Source organism: Squalius cephalus, assembly GCF_949319135.1.
Source record: "Squalius cephalus genome assembly, chromosome: 13".
NCBI lineage: Eukaryota > Metazoa > Chordata > Actinopteri > Cypriniformes > Leuciscidae > Squalius > Squalius cephalus.
The window spans coordinates 10,513,662-10,530,246 of NC_137134.1; the positions used below are offsets into that span (position 1 = coordinate 10,513,662).

Here is a 16,585-nt window from a genome sequence, read left to right on the forward strand (position 1 = left end):
TTGACTCCACGCTCAGGAGGCCTTGGCCTCTAACACATTAAAAGCACTGGCAAATCTCCATGACGCACAAGAGCTTATTTAAACACTCATCAATTGAGTGAAGCATGCCAGGACTGGACATAAATTTCAACCAATTTTTTGGAGGGTGGAACAAATGCATGACAATCCCATGGACTTGTTTAATAGGATGTATTTCAAAATATCAACTGACATATTTTGTCTGACATATAAGAGACTGGTTTATCCACATGATTTAAATCAAGGTTGGAAGTTAGCATGATGGCTAATATTGCTAACAACACTTTAAAGGCACCTAAACTGGTTCTTCTGCAAGATCAATGGTGGAAGTTAGCATAATTGTTAACATTGCTAACAACACATTAAAGGCATGTTTGCTGGTTCTTCCACAAGAGTTAGACCAATGGTGGAGGTTAACGTGATAGCAAACATTGCTAACAACACATTAAAGGTACCTTTGCTGGTTTGTACACAAGAGTTAGACCAACGGTGGAGGTTAATGTGATAGCACACATTGCTAAAAACACATTAAAGGCCTCTTTGCTGGTTCTTCTGCAAGATCAATGGTGGAGGTTAACATGATAGTTAACATTGCTAACAATACATTAAAGGCATTTTTGCTGGTTCTTCCGCAAGAGTTAGACCAATGGTGGAGGTTAACGTGATAGCAAACATTGCTAACAACACTTTAAAGGCACCTAAACTGGTTCTTCTGCAAGATCAATGGTGGAAGTTAGCATAATTGTTAACATTGCTAACAACACATTAAAGGCATGTTTGCTTGTTCTTCCGCAAGAGTTAGACCAATGGTGGAGGTTAAGGTGATAGCAAACATTGCTAACACAACACATTAAAGGTACCTTTGCTGGTTTGTACACAAGAGTTAGACCAACGGTGGAGGTTAACGTGATAGCACACATTGCTAAAAACACATTAAAGGCCTCTTTGCTGGTTGTACACAAGATTTAGACCAATGGTGGTAGTTAACATGATAGCTAACATTGCTAACAACACCTTTAAGGCATCTTGCTGGTTCTTCCTTACGATTAAGAGAAGGTTTTTAATTTGAATTTGTGCAGGGCATTTTCTTGGAGGTAAAAGAGAGTAACTCACTCATTGCCCCAGTCCAGTCGTACAGTGATGTGGCGTTTGACTTCCCGGACTTGATCCTGGGTCAGGTGGCCTGAAAGCAGTTGTCGCCTCAGATCAATCAACTCGTTCATCACGTGACGGAGCTTGTAAAAGAGGTCTACTTTATGCTTCTGTGGAGAAAAAAACAAACAAACAAGAAAGACAAATATTTATTTCATCCATCCACTCATGACAAACTAGTCTCAGATTTGACTAGGCAAATGTACAGTAGTTGCGTGTTATACATACCATAGTGTCAGTAAATGGTCATTCAGTAATTACAAACTGTGCACAGTGCAATTTAAACTGTGGTTAAGGTGAAAATATATCCTACAGAACATCTTGATACTTGAAACAAAGACTGCACCATATTCATCTACCATTCCAACGGCATCAGACGCTGATGGAGTAACACACTGATCCAACAAAACCAGACAAACATGTCTGTTGATGGGAGTTTGAATTAGCCTTTAAGGGACAGTCACACTAACAGCATTCACATTTGTACATAATCATCTCCACTTTGTTTTTGAGTCACTGATATAAATGACTTCATGTCACCCTGCTACAAATCACCGTCAGTGAGAATGGTGTTATGCCGCCTTCAAATGATGTTGGAATTGCAGTACTGTAGATAATCAAAGACACGGATAGTCAAAGACGTGGAACAACCACTGAGCATCATCTAAGCACATGCCCCAAACCGCAAGGCTTCCTCTTCAAGTTTGTGTATGATGGTTGATAATGACTCCCTCATCTGCCCTCAGGGAGACACGCAGCGAACAGATCTGTGCGTCTGTCATACCGACATGCTGTGCCGGCTGTGTGTGCGGTCTCCAGTGCCCTCCGTCACCGAAACATCTCAGGACTTGAGTTTGATGTGCTCTTGGAAACAAAGAAGGTTTGTCTAGAGCTTTCACAAGAATGTGCCCCTGGATACCCACATGTACATAGCATGAAGTATCTGTCAGTATTTCATTCCACAGTGTGTTATTGGTGAAATCAGATGGGATTTGGACACTCTCATCTAAAAGCCACATCCATCAAATTCCCTGTTATACTCACTTGGACTTCTGCACTGGATGTAGCCTTTTCCCCTGACTGTTCCTGGCTCTAAGGACTGATAGCTTTCCCCTACTCATGGTGGCAGCAATAATTACTCCTCTCTGATGCAAGCAGAACAGTGTGATTCCTTCCCTGCTAGTCTCAATGGCAAGTTTCTTTGGAGAAGAATCTCAACGACCAGCTGAAGATCACAAGTCCACTTCCTGTTTGGATGTCGCTTAGTGCCAGTTTGGGGCTCCTCTAGCTGATGGAACAGCACAGTCTTTTTGATGAAGTTGGCTGACTTTGGTTGGGAAACTAGCATCCCATGCTAGCTAGACAAGTATGGATTCCTACACTGATCCAAGCTGGTTTATACTGGTTAGTGCTGGTCTAGCTGGTGGACCTATTTAGTGCTGAAGTTGGCTGGGCTAGTTAAGGACTTTTTTAAGGATGTTTTAATGGTTGATTATTCATCTAGTCACCCAACAATCAACTAATCTGCTTGTGAAGTTCAGGGGGGATACATTTTAGAAACTTAACAACATTCACCAAGATGCTACATCTCTAAATTCAGCTACAGCTGTCAAAACATCACTTTTGTAACAAATGTACGGCTTTCAACAATAAATTTCAAGACAATTACTGTCAAATGTAATGTCTCAAGATGCATGTATTATATTGCTACCATTATCTTCTGCTTTGATAACCCTTTACTGTTTTGTAACTACTCAAACAACTTTTCACTATGCAGTTTACTGTGGAAAAATTCAGACTAAGGCATTATGGGTTTAGGAGCAAAGTAGCATTGCATTGCTCTAAACTCATCTTAGTGACCCAAACACATCCGATCTTGTTGACTGATATCAAAATTAACAATCCAGTCAAACTCAACTAATCTGCCACCCATTGACTCATTTCAGTACCGGCTAACACTTTATCACACTTCTGACTGTCTCTCAATGATAGGACTCAATTTTACCAATGAGATTTAGGCAATTCCATTTACCCCGATCTGTTGCACGAAATGAATGAAAGATGTAAATATGTATCCCACACTCCTCTGGGCCTCTACAAAGGATTTCACACATGAGATCTAGTCTAAAAAGACATGATGTTTCTGCTTAGCTTTTCCCCATGGCTGTCACGCAAGTTATTTCGGGATCTTGGCTCAAGTAGATTTTAGTACACAGTGTGGGGTCATCCACCCTCCATTGCTCTTGCTCTCTCTCCTTCCAAGAACGTATGATCATGGCAATCCATTTACCCCGTTGAAAAACAGATTTATCAGCCTCTGCAGTATAATGCGATTATGATTGTTTTAAGTTGGCTGTCGAGAGACATGTATCAATCCTTAAGCTTTAACTGAAATAAAAGCTCAGATTGACAGCCTCCCCCACAACCCAACAGCAAGAACCTCGCCTCCTCTGCATTTTCTGAAAGATGGATTGAATCTAGTGCAATCCATCAGGATCCTCTACCACTTATGGGGTCCCTAGTCAATTAACGAGTACTTCAAGGATTGACATTGATATTTCAGTAGGGTATTCAAAACAGAGACTTCAAATGTCAACAAAGCTTTTGTGTTTGGAAAAGAAACCCCACGACTGGTGAGTCTGTTTTAGTAGTAAACCTCTAGTTGTTTTCCACGGATAATGCATTTGAGACTGCTTAATGGTAAAACCAATAACCCTAAAGTTATGGGTGTTTAGTGCCTTGACATATTTTGACAGCAATATGTATATTATTTAAAAAAATATATATTAATCTAATATTATTTGTATTGCTCTAATGCCAGTGATCATCATACCATGATTTTTGGAATATATTTATACAGTATATACTTAATATTTGTTAAATATTTGTTATATATATATATATATATATATATATATATATATATATATATATATATATATATATATATATATATATATATATATATATACACACACACATATATGTATACACATATATATATATATATATATATATATATATATATATATATATATATATATATATATATATACACATACTAAGATGGAGAGCTTAGATGGAGACACACATGCAAAGCACCATTTGTGGTCTGTGCTTTAGGGAATACAGCTGAAGAACAGTTTGTGAGTGTGTGGGAAGAGGAGCCACTGATCACTGAGCCGTGTGAAGAACATGTATTTATCACACTTTCCACAACTGTGTGACTCACAGGCTTTAAATACAGAGACCGAATTGAGCTACAGTGCAAGGTGTCTGAAACACATTTTACCATGTCCAGCTCTCAGTCAATGCATTCACATCTTGTAGAAAAATATTCCTAAGAAACCATTTTAAATAAATGCTTCACTCCTGCGCATGATCGAGCAGCTTGATTATTAAAACTCAATTTTAGCCACTCACTTCTAAAGCTTGAATCCTCCAGAAGGACAATGCAGAATGGCAGGTGCAACACAGCCAGGAAGTTTGGCAAACTTTCACACATGTCTTACTCTTATTGTTTAGTCAGATACCACCTGGAATCATAGTATATTCTTCTTCTGGTCCGTAGGAATAATAAAATCCATATTATTTCATAATGACTGAGCAGACTGAGCTGACGAACACTAAACAGAAGTCAGTGACGTGCCAATACACGGTGTAATGGCCACCTAATGTTAAATGCAGTTTATGACATGAATGTTGATGTGCTTTTAAGATGACGACTTCTATGTTGCATGATTGTTATTGAGTGAATGCATGCTGTTCTTATGTTCAGATTAAGGAGAGAATCTGCTTGGAAGAGAGAGATGGCCTCTCTACAGCTGACTGTTATACAACACTTTCTTGTCTTTGCCCTTTTGTTTTGTTCATAGCATTTATCAGAGTGTTTCTTTTCCTGTTTTATGTCTGCTCTTTTACATGTATGTGAAGAGTGTGCTTGTGCGAACTAACCATAAAGACTAGATGTGAATACCAGTTCTGTGCCTCTGGTTTTCCTTCTCACCTCCCGTCTTTTACTTCACCTGGGCAGACTACAAACCCTCTGAAAGGCATTACAACGTAGTCATGTGACTTTCTGACATCAAAATAAGAGCCCTTTTGCAGCTTAGTTGCAATGAAGGGTCATTCAGGACTGGGGAGGGACTTACTAAATGTTTGCATAATAATAATTCACATAAATAAAATTTTTAACTATGAAGACTTAAAAAAATAGTTTGTGAAACTTAAAAATATAAATAATTCACACAAATAATTTAAAAAAACAACACATTGTATATATATATAAATATATATATATATATACAGTGAGGAAAATAAGTATTTGAACACCCTGCTATTTTGCAAGTTCTCCCACTTGAACCCCCACAATCATGGAGGGGTCTGAAATTGTCATTGTAGGTGCATGTCCACTGTGAGAGACATAATCTAAAAAAAAAAATCCAGAAATCACAATATATGATTTTTTAACTATTTATTTGTATGATACAGCTGCAAATAAGTATTTGAACACCTGTCTATCAGCTAGAATTCTGACCCTCAAAGACCTGTTAAATGTCCACCTCCACTCCATTTATTATCCTAAATTAGATGCACCTGTTTGAGGTCGTTAGCTGCATAAAGACACCTGTCCACCCCATACAATCAGTAAGAATCCAACTACTAACATGGCCAAGACCAAAGAGCTGTCCAAAGACACTAGAGAAAAAATTGTACACCTCCACAAGGCTGGAAAGGGCTACGGGGAAATTGCCAAGCAGCTTGGTGAAAAAAGGTCCATTGTTGGAGCAATCATTAGAAAATGGAAGAAGCTAAACATGACTGTCAATCTCCCTCGGACTGGGGCTCCATGCAAGATCTCACCTCGTGGGGTCTCAATGATCCTAAGAAAGGTGAGAAATCAGCCCAGAACTACACGGGCGGAGCTGGTCATTGACCTGAAAAGAGCTGGGACCACCGTTTCCAAGGTTACTGTTGGTAATACACTAAGACGTCATGGTTTGAAATCATGCATGACACGGAAGGTTCCCCTGCTTAAACCAGCACATGTCAAGGCCCGTCTTAATTTTGCCAATGACCATTTGGATGATCCAGAGGAGTCATGGGAGAAAGTCATGTGGTCAGATGAGACCAAAATAGAACTTTTTGGTCATAATTCCACTAAACGTGTTTGGAGGAAGAAGAATTATGAGTACCATCCCAAGAACACCATCCCTACTGTGAAGCATGGGGGTGGTAGCATCATGCTTTGGGGGTGTTTTTCTGCACATGGGACAGGGCGACTGCACTGTATTAAGGAGAGGATGACCGGGGCCATGTATTGCGAGATTTTGGGGAACAACCTCCTTCCCTCAGTTAGAGCATTGAAGATGGGTCGAGGCTGGGTCTTCCAACATGACAATGACCCGAAGCACACAGCCAGGATAACCAAGGAGTGGCTCTGTAAGAAGCATATCAAGGTTCTGGCGTGGCCTAGCCAGTCTCCAGACCTAAACCCAATAGAGAATCTTTGGAGGGAGCTCAAACTCCGTGTTTCTCAGCGACAGCCCAGAAACCTGACTGATCTAGAGAAGATCTGTGTGGAGGAGTGGGCCAAAATCCCTCCTGCTGTGTGCAAACCTGGTGAAAAACTACAGGAAACGTTTGACCTCTGTAATTGCAAACAAAGGCTACTGTACCAAATATTAACATTGATTTTCTCAGGTGTTCAAATACTTATTTGCAGCTGTATCATACAAATAAATATGTGTTCATATACACTCTATACTGCTCTTACCTCCCACTGAAGTCATAGAGAGCAACGTACCTTCAAATAACATCAAAGTGTTTCTCATGAAAGGGGACCTATTATGCCACTTTTAACAAGATGTAATGTAAGTCTCAGGTGTCCCCAGAATGTTTCTGTGCAGTTTCAGCTCAAAATACCCTACAGATAATGTATTATACCATGTTGTAAATGCCCGTTTTGATTGGAAAGAAGAACGTGCTGTTTATGTGAATGTATCTTTAAATGTATTTTTATGCTGCTGTGCATGTGTTTTAAAGCCATAACATTCTAATCTTCTGTTATATGGTTTTCTGAGCACACACTTCTGAAGCACGCGCACAGAAAGCTGGCTGTCAGACAGCGCATACTGTATTAAACTAAGTTCTCTTTCACGTCTTATTGCGCTTAACCTGTCAAATACACACAAGGTAATGTCAAGAACACAAAGTTCACATAAACACAGTCGGTTATGTCTGTGAACGTAAACAGCAAGTAAAGAAATTGCATTTCTGTCAGGACCACTATCGTCAAATACGGTTGACAATTAGCATACAGTTAGGATTGGTGGTATGGTTCTGTTCTGGGCAAGAACTCACTGCACATCCATGCAGCAATAACCCTCCTTAGGGTAAACAGAACAGAACCAACATGAATGTATTGCAGATATCATTAATTCAAGATTTTATAGTAAAACATAATTAGAGAATTTATTCTGATTCAAGGGGAATCAGAATGCCATACTGACTGATGAGAGGAGGAGCTGGGGATGGAGGAGGGTAATGAGCTCCTGAGAAACAAAATAGCTGCTGATAATACTGAAGGAGCTTATATATGTATACATTGATAGGCGTCGTATTCCTATAGGTAGACATGGATCAGCTGAGAGTCAGCTGATGCAAGCTTGACTAACGTGACCTGACGCTACACTTGATGTGTATATTAGATATGTGTAAAAAGCAGGGTAATATACAGTACCTTCTGCTAAATATGCTGTTAATATAAATCAAACAACAAAAGAAAAACAGTAAATCACTCACTGCTTTAGATTGAATAACTTCAGTAGCTTTAATAAGAATACATTTCTTACTTGAACACTGCTGTTAAATGCTCTGGCAAGGAGATAAACATGGCGGACTGTGTTCAGCTCACTCAGGGTGGGGACTATGCAAATAGGGCAGATCCGTCAGCACTCGTGGACATTGCATAGAAACTGCAAACGGCTTGCTCTGAGACACTGATTATGATTTATGGGTATTAAAAAAAAGAGTGGGTGGATTTTTACCATTATAGGGTGGCTTTGTGCACACACTGTCAACACACATTTATGTTCAAACACCATGTAAAAGTGAATTTTGCATAATAGGTTGCCTTTAAAGACATGTTTGTTTAACTGACCCATTATGACCATTTGCTTTCAGGAGAACAGAAAACTATCATGTTCATCTCAGTTCTATGAAATTGGGTGAATACAATGAGCGCTTCTGAGCAAGAACCAATAACAGGATCAAAGTTTTTCAGGTTGGTGGCATTTAACCATTGCTAGATACTCAGAGTTACCACTTAGCAGCAGAACATGCAACAAAACATCACACATGCTAGTCAGCTTGGAATTGGTTACAGTGGAATAACTGTCATTTTATAGAAAGTATATAATAAGTCAGTGTTAAAAACAAAAAAATCCTAATTTAACATGTTTGTCTAACAGGAAATGGACATATCACACAAAACATGAATTTGTAAACCATGAAAAGCCATTTATTAGCTTTCCGTGTCCTCCATTTGAGACTCTTCAGTCAGTGATGGAGTGACTCACACTGTTTCGCCCACACTCTGTACAGTCACTGCTGATCCTTCGGGTGCTAATGCTAATGCTCACCTGCGCTAGCCGACTCATCTCGCCCCACACACAGGGGCTCTTTCTAACCACACGTTTGACGTTCAGGTTTTGTTATGGGAAAAAAAAAGAAGATAGTAAATGATCTTAGACTACTAGATGAGGATATGTTAGCAGGCGTAAAGAAAAATGGTAATACGCAACTTATAAAATGTCGGCAAATCGGTGAATGGCCAAATGACAATACTGATGCAAAGTAACAGGACTCTCACTTTAAATACAGTTCTTTAAGGAAAAAGACAGTTTATCTTGTCTGAATGCTTCATTTAAAGTACAACTCATGGGAATGTCGCAACATCTAAGACTGAAATGCTACATTAACTTCAGGGTTGATGCGGTTTGAATAATTTTCAAACAGTATGACTGTTTTTACAGTTAACACTTCAGGGTCCTGCATGGAAAGCTTCAACACTTTGAGATGATTATAAGTACTGCAGTAGCATGTTAACACAGTCAAGTAGCATAAAATGTTCCAAAATAGCTCAAAAAGACCATGCGTGTGAGTATGCTGTAGATGTATTAGGTAGATAATACAGTGAATATAAGAGAGTGTGTGACTTAGTGTGTATGTGCACTAACTGGCTAACACACTAGCATCAAACCTCTCATGGCCCAACATGACCTTTGCTCAGGGCACGCAATCTCACTTCCCTCGCAGTTCCACTCTGCACAGCAGGACTGTCAGTCAGTCAGTGTGTGTTTGTGTGTCTTTGCTCCAGGTCAACAAAGGGCGGTGGAAATGACAGACCATATGGGAAGGTCAGACAGTATTGTGGTGATTTCGCAGAGAGAAAACATGCAACAAACTGTTCAGAGACCTGCAACAAGGTGGCCTAGTTGATTTAAAATGCAGCTCTTTTTTACATTAATTTTACAGAAAACATCCAAGTGAGTTTGTCAAAAAAAATCAGATTAAACTCAAATAACTATCTGATTCTTCTGAAGTGATTCTTTTGAACCAGTTCTTCTTTTTAAAGTTATGGTCAAATTAAAAAGCCTTTGGAAATCACTATTACTATTACTAATGTTTCATACTACTCTCTAAACTAACCCCAAACACCATGGCAATCACATAGCAAAGCCCTAGCAACCAACTACAATGTTTCCTACTGTAACGGAGGCAAGCTAGTAAGAGCTGTGTGAGTAAACCTCACTCCCCTGATCTCAAGAGGCCTACTAGCGACTGACGCTAGAGACTGCGGTCTTTAGGGTCCTTATTAGTGTGCTCGCCTCCCATGCCGGAGACGCCGCTTCGAGTTCCGCTCTGAGCGGTGCAAGTAGGACCTAGAGGGGTTACATTGGTGCCGTGACCCGAATGGGTGTGAGGTTTAGGGGGGTGAGTGTAACGGAGGCCAACTAGTGTCAGCTGTGCAGGTAAACCTCACTGCCCTGACCTCAAGAGGCATGCTAGAGACTGTGGTCCTTGTTAGCTTGTTAGCGCACCCGCCTCCCATGCCAGAGATACTGGATCGAGAAGGGCTGGAGGGGTTACATTGGTGCCGTGACCCGGATGGGTGTGAGGTCTAGTGTCAGCGGTGCAGGGAAACCTCACTGCCCTGACCTTAAGAGGCGCACTAGAGACTGCTGTCTTTGTTAGCACGCTCGCTTCCCATGCCGGAGACGCCAGTTCGAGAAGGACCGGAGGGGTTACATTGGTGCCGTGACCCGGATGGGTCTGAGGTTTAGGGGGGTGAGTGTAACGGAGGCCAGCTTGTGAGAGCTGTGCAAGGAAACCTCACTGCCCTGACCTCAAGAGCCGTGGTAGAGACTGAGGTGTTTCGCGTTCTTGTTAGCACGGCCGCCTCCCATGCTGGAGACGCCAGTTCAAGTCCTGCTCGGAGCGGGGCAAGTAGGACCGGAGGGGTTACACTAGCAACCACAAACAACGCCCTGGGCAACAACCCATGAAACCCAAGCATTCTGCAGGCAAGTTTTTCATGACATCACTAAAATGTATACTAAATTAATATTATATAATCATTTATATTCAAATAAATACTTTGAATAATACTGTTAAAAATAATGTACAACTGCATTTCACAAAATTTTACAACAAACATCAAAGCAATTTTGTCAAAAAGTTCAGATTAGACTTAAAATGATTAACTTATTTTGTTTTTAGTGAGTTATAAACTAAATATCACTATCACGTTTCAAGAACAGTCTGCCACAACACTCTGGAAACCACAAAGCAATAGCCCTGGCAACCACAAAGGACGGCATTTTGTAGACAAGATTTTCATGGGTAAGTACATCTTTTTCAGAAATGTTACCTTCTAATCTACTTATAAATTATATTATTTCTACTTTTCATGCTTCACTTAATTAGTGCTGTTAAATTGATTATTCGTGATTAATCGCATCTAACCAAAGTTTGTATATATACATATATATATATATATATATATATATATATATATATATATATATATATATACATACACACACACACTCTCACACACATTATATATGATATATATATATATATATATATACAAACTTTTATGTTAGATGTGATTAATTGCGATTAATCGATTTGACAGCAATATTAAGTATTAATTATTAATTAATACTATCAACCATAATGATCAGCTATAATGTACAACAGCATTTGACACAATATATAATTAGACAGAAGCAATAAAACACATTTCTATGATAAAACAAATCGTAAAATGTCAAGCGGGGACTTCTGGGAACACTTCTGAGTGAAAACTCAGACAAATAGTTGCGAAGTCTTTAAACATGTTCACTGAAATGAAATGAATGCAACATGAATCAGATGTCCCAATGTGTCTAAAGATCCAGTCCAGGAACCTGAAGAAGGTGAAACATCTTTCCACCTCCAGTAGCCATGAACACATTAAAGTGATACTCTATCTTTGCTTAACAGTTTCTTGGAAACATGAGGAGAAGGAGCTGCTAACCAGTGCAACCGCAAGTCACTTTGGATAAAAGCTTCGGCTAAATGAATACATGTATAAGCTCTTAAAGGGGCAGTCCACCCAAAAAAACTCATCCTCGTGTTCTTCTAACTGAACTTGCAGTTTAGTAAGTTAGATGTGATTCAGTACACACTAGATTCAGTTCAGTGAAGGTTTCATCAGACTATTTCAAACAGTTAACTCTTCTTTTTGAATTATTCATTAAATCAGTGATTGCCAAAATGCTCTTAAATATTTATTTGAAGTACCTGAGGATTTTAAGTTAAAATCATTTGCTTGTTCATGGTTGTCTGATGTCAGTAAATGGTCAAGAAGTAAACAACTGAAATATTTCATCTTTTTGAGCAAGTTATTATTTTACAGTTATTTATTTGACATTTTTATGATTTAATCAATTATTGGCTTTTCGTGAACTCACAAAATTCCTTCACGAACCCCAGTTTGGGAAACCTTGCATTAAGTGAAGCGGGTCATTTGTTCATGAATCAGACTAAACTTTTGTCTGATTTTTAAACTTGACAGTCCCAGTCCACATTGACTTAAATTATATGGAAAATAACGGCCAGGACAGCTTCAAAACATTTTACGAAACAAGCGCAACTGACTTCAAAATGAGCAAATACTATCTTTATTTGTACAAAAAAGCAACTAAATTTGAAGAAAACTAGTTTAGAATGACATGAGGGTGAGTAAACGATGACAGCACTGTCATTGGTGGGTGAACTGTTCCTTTAAACAGAAAAAAACCCAACATAACCACTAAACAAAGCATCAAGCGTAAAAGACATCAAAATTAGCGAATACTGTCTTGCGAAATGCTCTATTTAATATCCATTATAAAGAGCAACTACATTTGTTGCAAACGAGTTAAGGACAACATAGGCAAGTAAACGATGACATCTGTCATTTGCCATCAAACAGAAAAAAACAACATGACCACTTTCCCACATATTACAAAACAAGCACAAAAGACTTGAATATTAGTGGATACTGTGCATTCACTTTGCGAAATGCTTTATTTTCCATATAAAAGAGCAATTAAACTTGATGAAAAAATTTGAATAAAACAAAGATATCATGACACCAAATAAAAGACGAACGCTTCATGTACCAGCAGCCCTCAGAAAGCATCATGCTTTAAGGTCATAACCCCGGGCCTGAATGCAACTGACACTAATAAGCACAATATCTACTCTGTCAAACAAGTCCAGCATACCTTGCAAAGCGCATCAAAGCACTATATGGTCTCAAATTACTTACCGCTACAGACCGACATGTCTCTTCTCAAAATGCTCCAGTGCAGCCGCTCTAAACATGAGGAAATCATAGGCTATCAAATACCTCGATCCCTCTTTCTCTGCAACTGGTCTCTCCCTCTCTCTCTCTCTCTATCACACGCGCTTTCAGACACACGCTGCCACCCACGTCAAACAGAAGCGCATGCTTTCTCGAGCAGTATACATGTAGAAACTCTCTCTCTCGTGCACTCTAATTTATCGCAAATCTATTTTGGACAGCGCATATGATTGCGTTCCCTCTTCCTGAAGTCTTGCCTTTCTTTCCCTCATTGTATTGGAGTTACCTAACTAGCACTGTGTGAAGCTCTCGGCAGCCCACACGCACACACACTCCCTCCCTCCCTCCCTCGCCATCTCCGAAGAAACGCAGAGGCATTGCCAGGGATGCTTGCCATTGGAGGAAACCGCTGCCAGTATGATTTCCAGAGCCCTGACTCCCAAAAAAACACTGACAGGGATGAGAGCGAATACATAGAGGAGCGCTAGCCTTCCCACTGAATCAGTATCAGTAATCTTTAAAGATTAACTTTTAGTGAAAGTCATGGGGCCCTATTTTAATGATCTAAGAGCATGGTCTAAAGCGCACGGCGCAAGTGCACTTAGGGCGTGTCCGATTCCACTTTTGCTAGTTTAACGGCGGGAAAAATGGTCTGCGCCCCCGGCGCATGGCCTAAAAGGGTTGTCCCTATTCTCTTAATGAGTAATGGGTGTGTTTTGTATGGCGTAACGTGCAATAAACCAATCAGAGTCTCATCTCCCATTCCCGTTAAAAGCCAGTTGCGCTCGCACCATGGCGGATTCGCTATTTACATGACGGAATTTGCAAGCGGAAAAACTGAACGCTTCTCTAGCGAGGAAACGGATCTGCTCGTGCGCGAGGTTAAAGCGCGCAAGCAGACCATCTACGGGATAGGCGCATATTACTAACGCACTCTTTAACCCTTTAGAACCTGAAGCTAAAATAGGTGTTTTTCACATAATTTGATTTTTTGACTGTAAAATTCTAAAACAATGTGCTATCTTCATGTGCAAGGTGTCATCTTTTTCAGAAAAAGATAAGCTTTCAACAAATTACAGTTATTGACCATTATTGTGTGTGGTGAGTTTGTAAATAGAATTTAAATAGACAAAAATAAAAAAACGAGAATAAATTTACTGATTTTTATTTAGAAAAAAACAGAAAAAAATCATGAACGAAAGAAACTGACACTTTAAAGTTGAAAAATGAACTATAATACATATATACAAGTCTTTTTTGTGACATTGGGTTGCACAGTTTTCATTTAGGACGCTTTTTGTCATACACGCACACATATACAAATGCACGCATTCATAGGCACGCGCACATACACATGCACGCACTACATGCTTAGATACGTGAAAGAGTAACGGCCATCCGCCTCCCAAATTTCATTAAAAATCATCCCAATCCCCCTTTCTGCTGTCTAACACTTCTTTCGCCATGTATTTGTTCGTTTCTTTTATTATTTTATGCAATCCAAAACACTCTAACCTGCCGCGCGTCGTATCTCTTTGTTCAAATCCTTCCACCCCGCGCTGCTGTCATTTGCAGACGGAAAGCATGGCATTACCGTAATAAGCCGTATATTGGCGAAAAGCGCTTGATGTCTACTTTCAGGAACTATTTGAATTATTTTGATAGTGCAAACGGTTGAAGAGTTACAGTGACATGAATACAGCTTGGTTGGCTGTGTCGTCGACGACACATCCGGTTTTAAAGGGTTAAATAACAAAAAAATATTGCGCCATTGACTTTAGACCAATTTTTTGTTGGTCAATGGTGCAGTCTACTTCAGTTGCCCTGAATTTCAGGGCGCCTGAACACACCTTGTTTTCAGACCAGCACGCCCATGGGTGCTACCTTGGAAATCCAGAGTTCTCGCGAGAGCATAATTTGAATTTGCTCAGCGAGTTACTCCGGCATTGAGTAACGATGCTCATTAACTATGCCCTTGTAGCCGAGCTGCACCAGTCACATCAGGTTATCTGATATAGGCGGGCCAAAAGCGAGCTAAACAGATGACGACAGCGCTAGTGACAGTGATTGGTCGTAGTGTTATCCAATTGTGTGCAGTGAGATTTTCAAATGCATGCTTGGTACCGCCCCTCGAGTTGGGCGATTTTCATTACTTGATGCCAGACCATTAATCTTTCAGATTTGGGTCTGGATTTCCAGGCTACATGGGTGCACAAATGCATTTGCTATTTAAATAACGTGGCGCAGGACGAGAAAATGATAACTGCGTCGAGCTGAAACTAGCAAAAAACACTTGCCGTCGTGCCAGGTGCATGATAGGGCCCATGGTGTGTGCACACCAAAAGTGAAGTGAATATTTGTATCGAGTTTCTTGCTCTAGCTTACTCGCGGAATGTTTCTTGTTTTTCGCGTCACTCGCGCGATTAGGAGTGTCTTCACGCACATTACCAACAATATTTCTTTCTGCCATTTTTTCCATCATCAATCATGTTGGAGATAACTACTCTTGCTGCTCTGTACCTGTTGAGGAAGTCCCAAACGCTGAGGTGTCTGGGTTCACAGCACCATCCAGAGGCGCACACAACTCTACAACAATTTTAGCGTCTACTCCAGGAACTGGAGCCGCTTCCAGAGTTACTTGAGGATGACGGGTTCCCAGTGCACGGACTTGTCAATAAACTGTTCACTGATTGGCTTGCGTGACAACGCGTCATGTGAATTCACGCTCAAGTTGAAATTTTTCAACTTGTTCGGAAGACACGATTGAGGCGAATGCCCAATTTGCGTCTATTCACGTCTTTGCATTGACTTTGTATGTAATCTACTTGCACAAATAAGTTCGCTTTTGGTGTGAACACACCATTAGATGATGACAATGGTAGTCTAAATGTAAAAATAGGGGAGCATTTATAATAAACATAAATATTCAAAATTGAGCAAGATATGGATCTATACTGATAATGTATGTCCAAAGGAAGGTGTCTTAGCTCTATAATTATTTAAAAAAAAAAATTATTAAAATTATTCAAAAATCTAAATCCAATAATTTTGATGACTTGAGGTATCATTCATGTTCTAACATCTCTAAATACGTTCCCTAAGCAAACACCACTGATTTGATAGGCTGAAACATTTTTCATGACCACTCTAATTTCACAGAGATGAGTGGCAAATGTGGTTTCTTGGCAAGCTGACAACTACCATGCGCCACCTACAATCATACTGTGATTAGGCACATGTTGTTGCTCTAAAGCAATGAATCAAATCCAAGCCCCCCATCTCGGGCTATTCAATCCAGGTGCAGCTATCAGATTGTTTCAAATATAGATTCCAGGAAGGCTTTGTCAGATCGTGAGGCTGATATTCTAACTCATGGATGGGCATTACAAATTGTGCGAGTCCTTGAAAACAGCAAGAGATCCGCAAGAAGCCACACTAGCTGAGCGAGGCATCTGTGCGGCCATATTGTTACGAAGATCCAGTCAGTCTGTGGCACTGATGCTGAAACGGATC

At 39.9% G+C, this 16,585-nt stretch overlaps 1 protein-coding gene across 9 annotated transcripts in view; it reads right to left on the reverse strand.

The window, feature by feature from the left end:
- The window catches only part of dock3 (dedicator of cytokinesis 3), a 189,812-nt gene that overhangs the window by 78,365 nt on the left and 94,862 nt on the right, over window positions 1-16,585 (reverse strand). For 8 of the 9 annotated variants that reach the window (XR_013823089.1, XM_079889910.1, XM_079889914.1 and 5 more), the window contains one exon: window positions 1,132-1,280. Coding sequence is in view for 8 of the 9 variants with exons in the window: in XM_079889910.1 (XP_079746036.1) it covers window positions 1,132-1,280 (149 nt within the window). In the remaining variant the exon portion in view is untranslated. Of the gene's footprint in view, window positions 1-1,131; window positions 1,281-13,036; window positions 13,341-16,585 lie in introns of those variants that run through there. The other variant, XM_079889917.1, reaches the window with a different exon arrangement.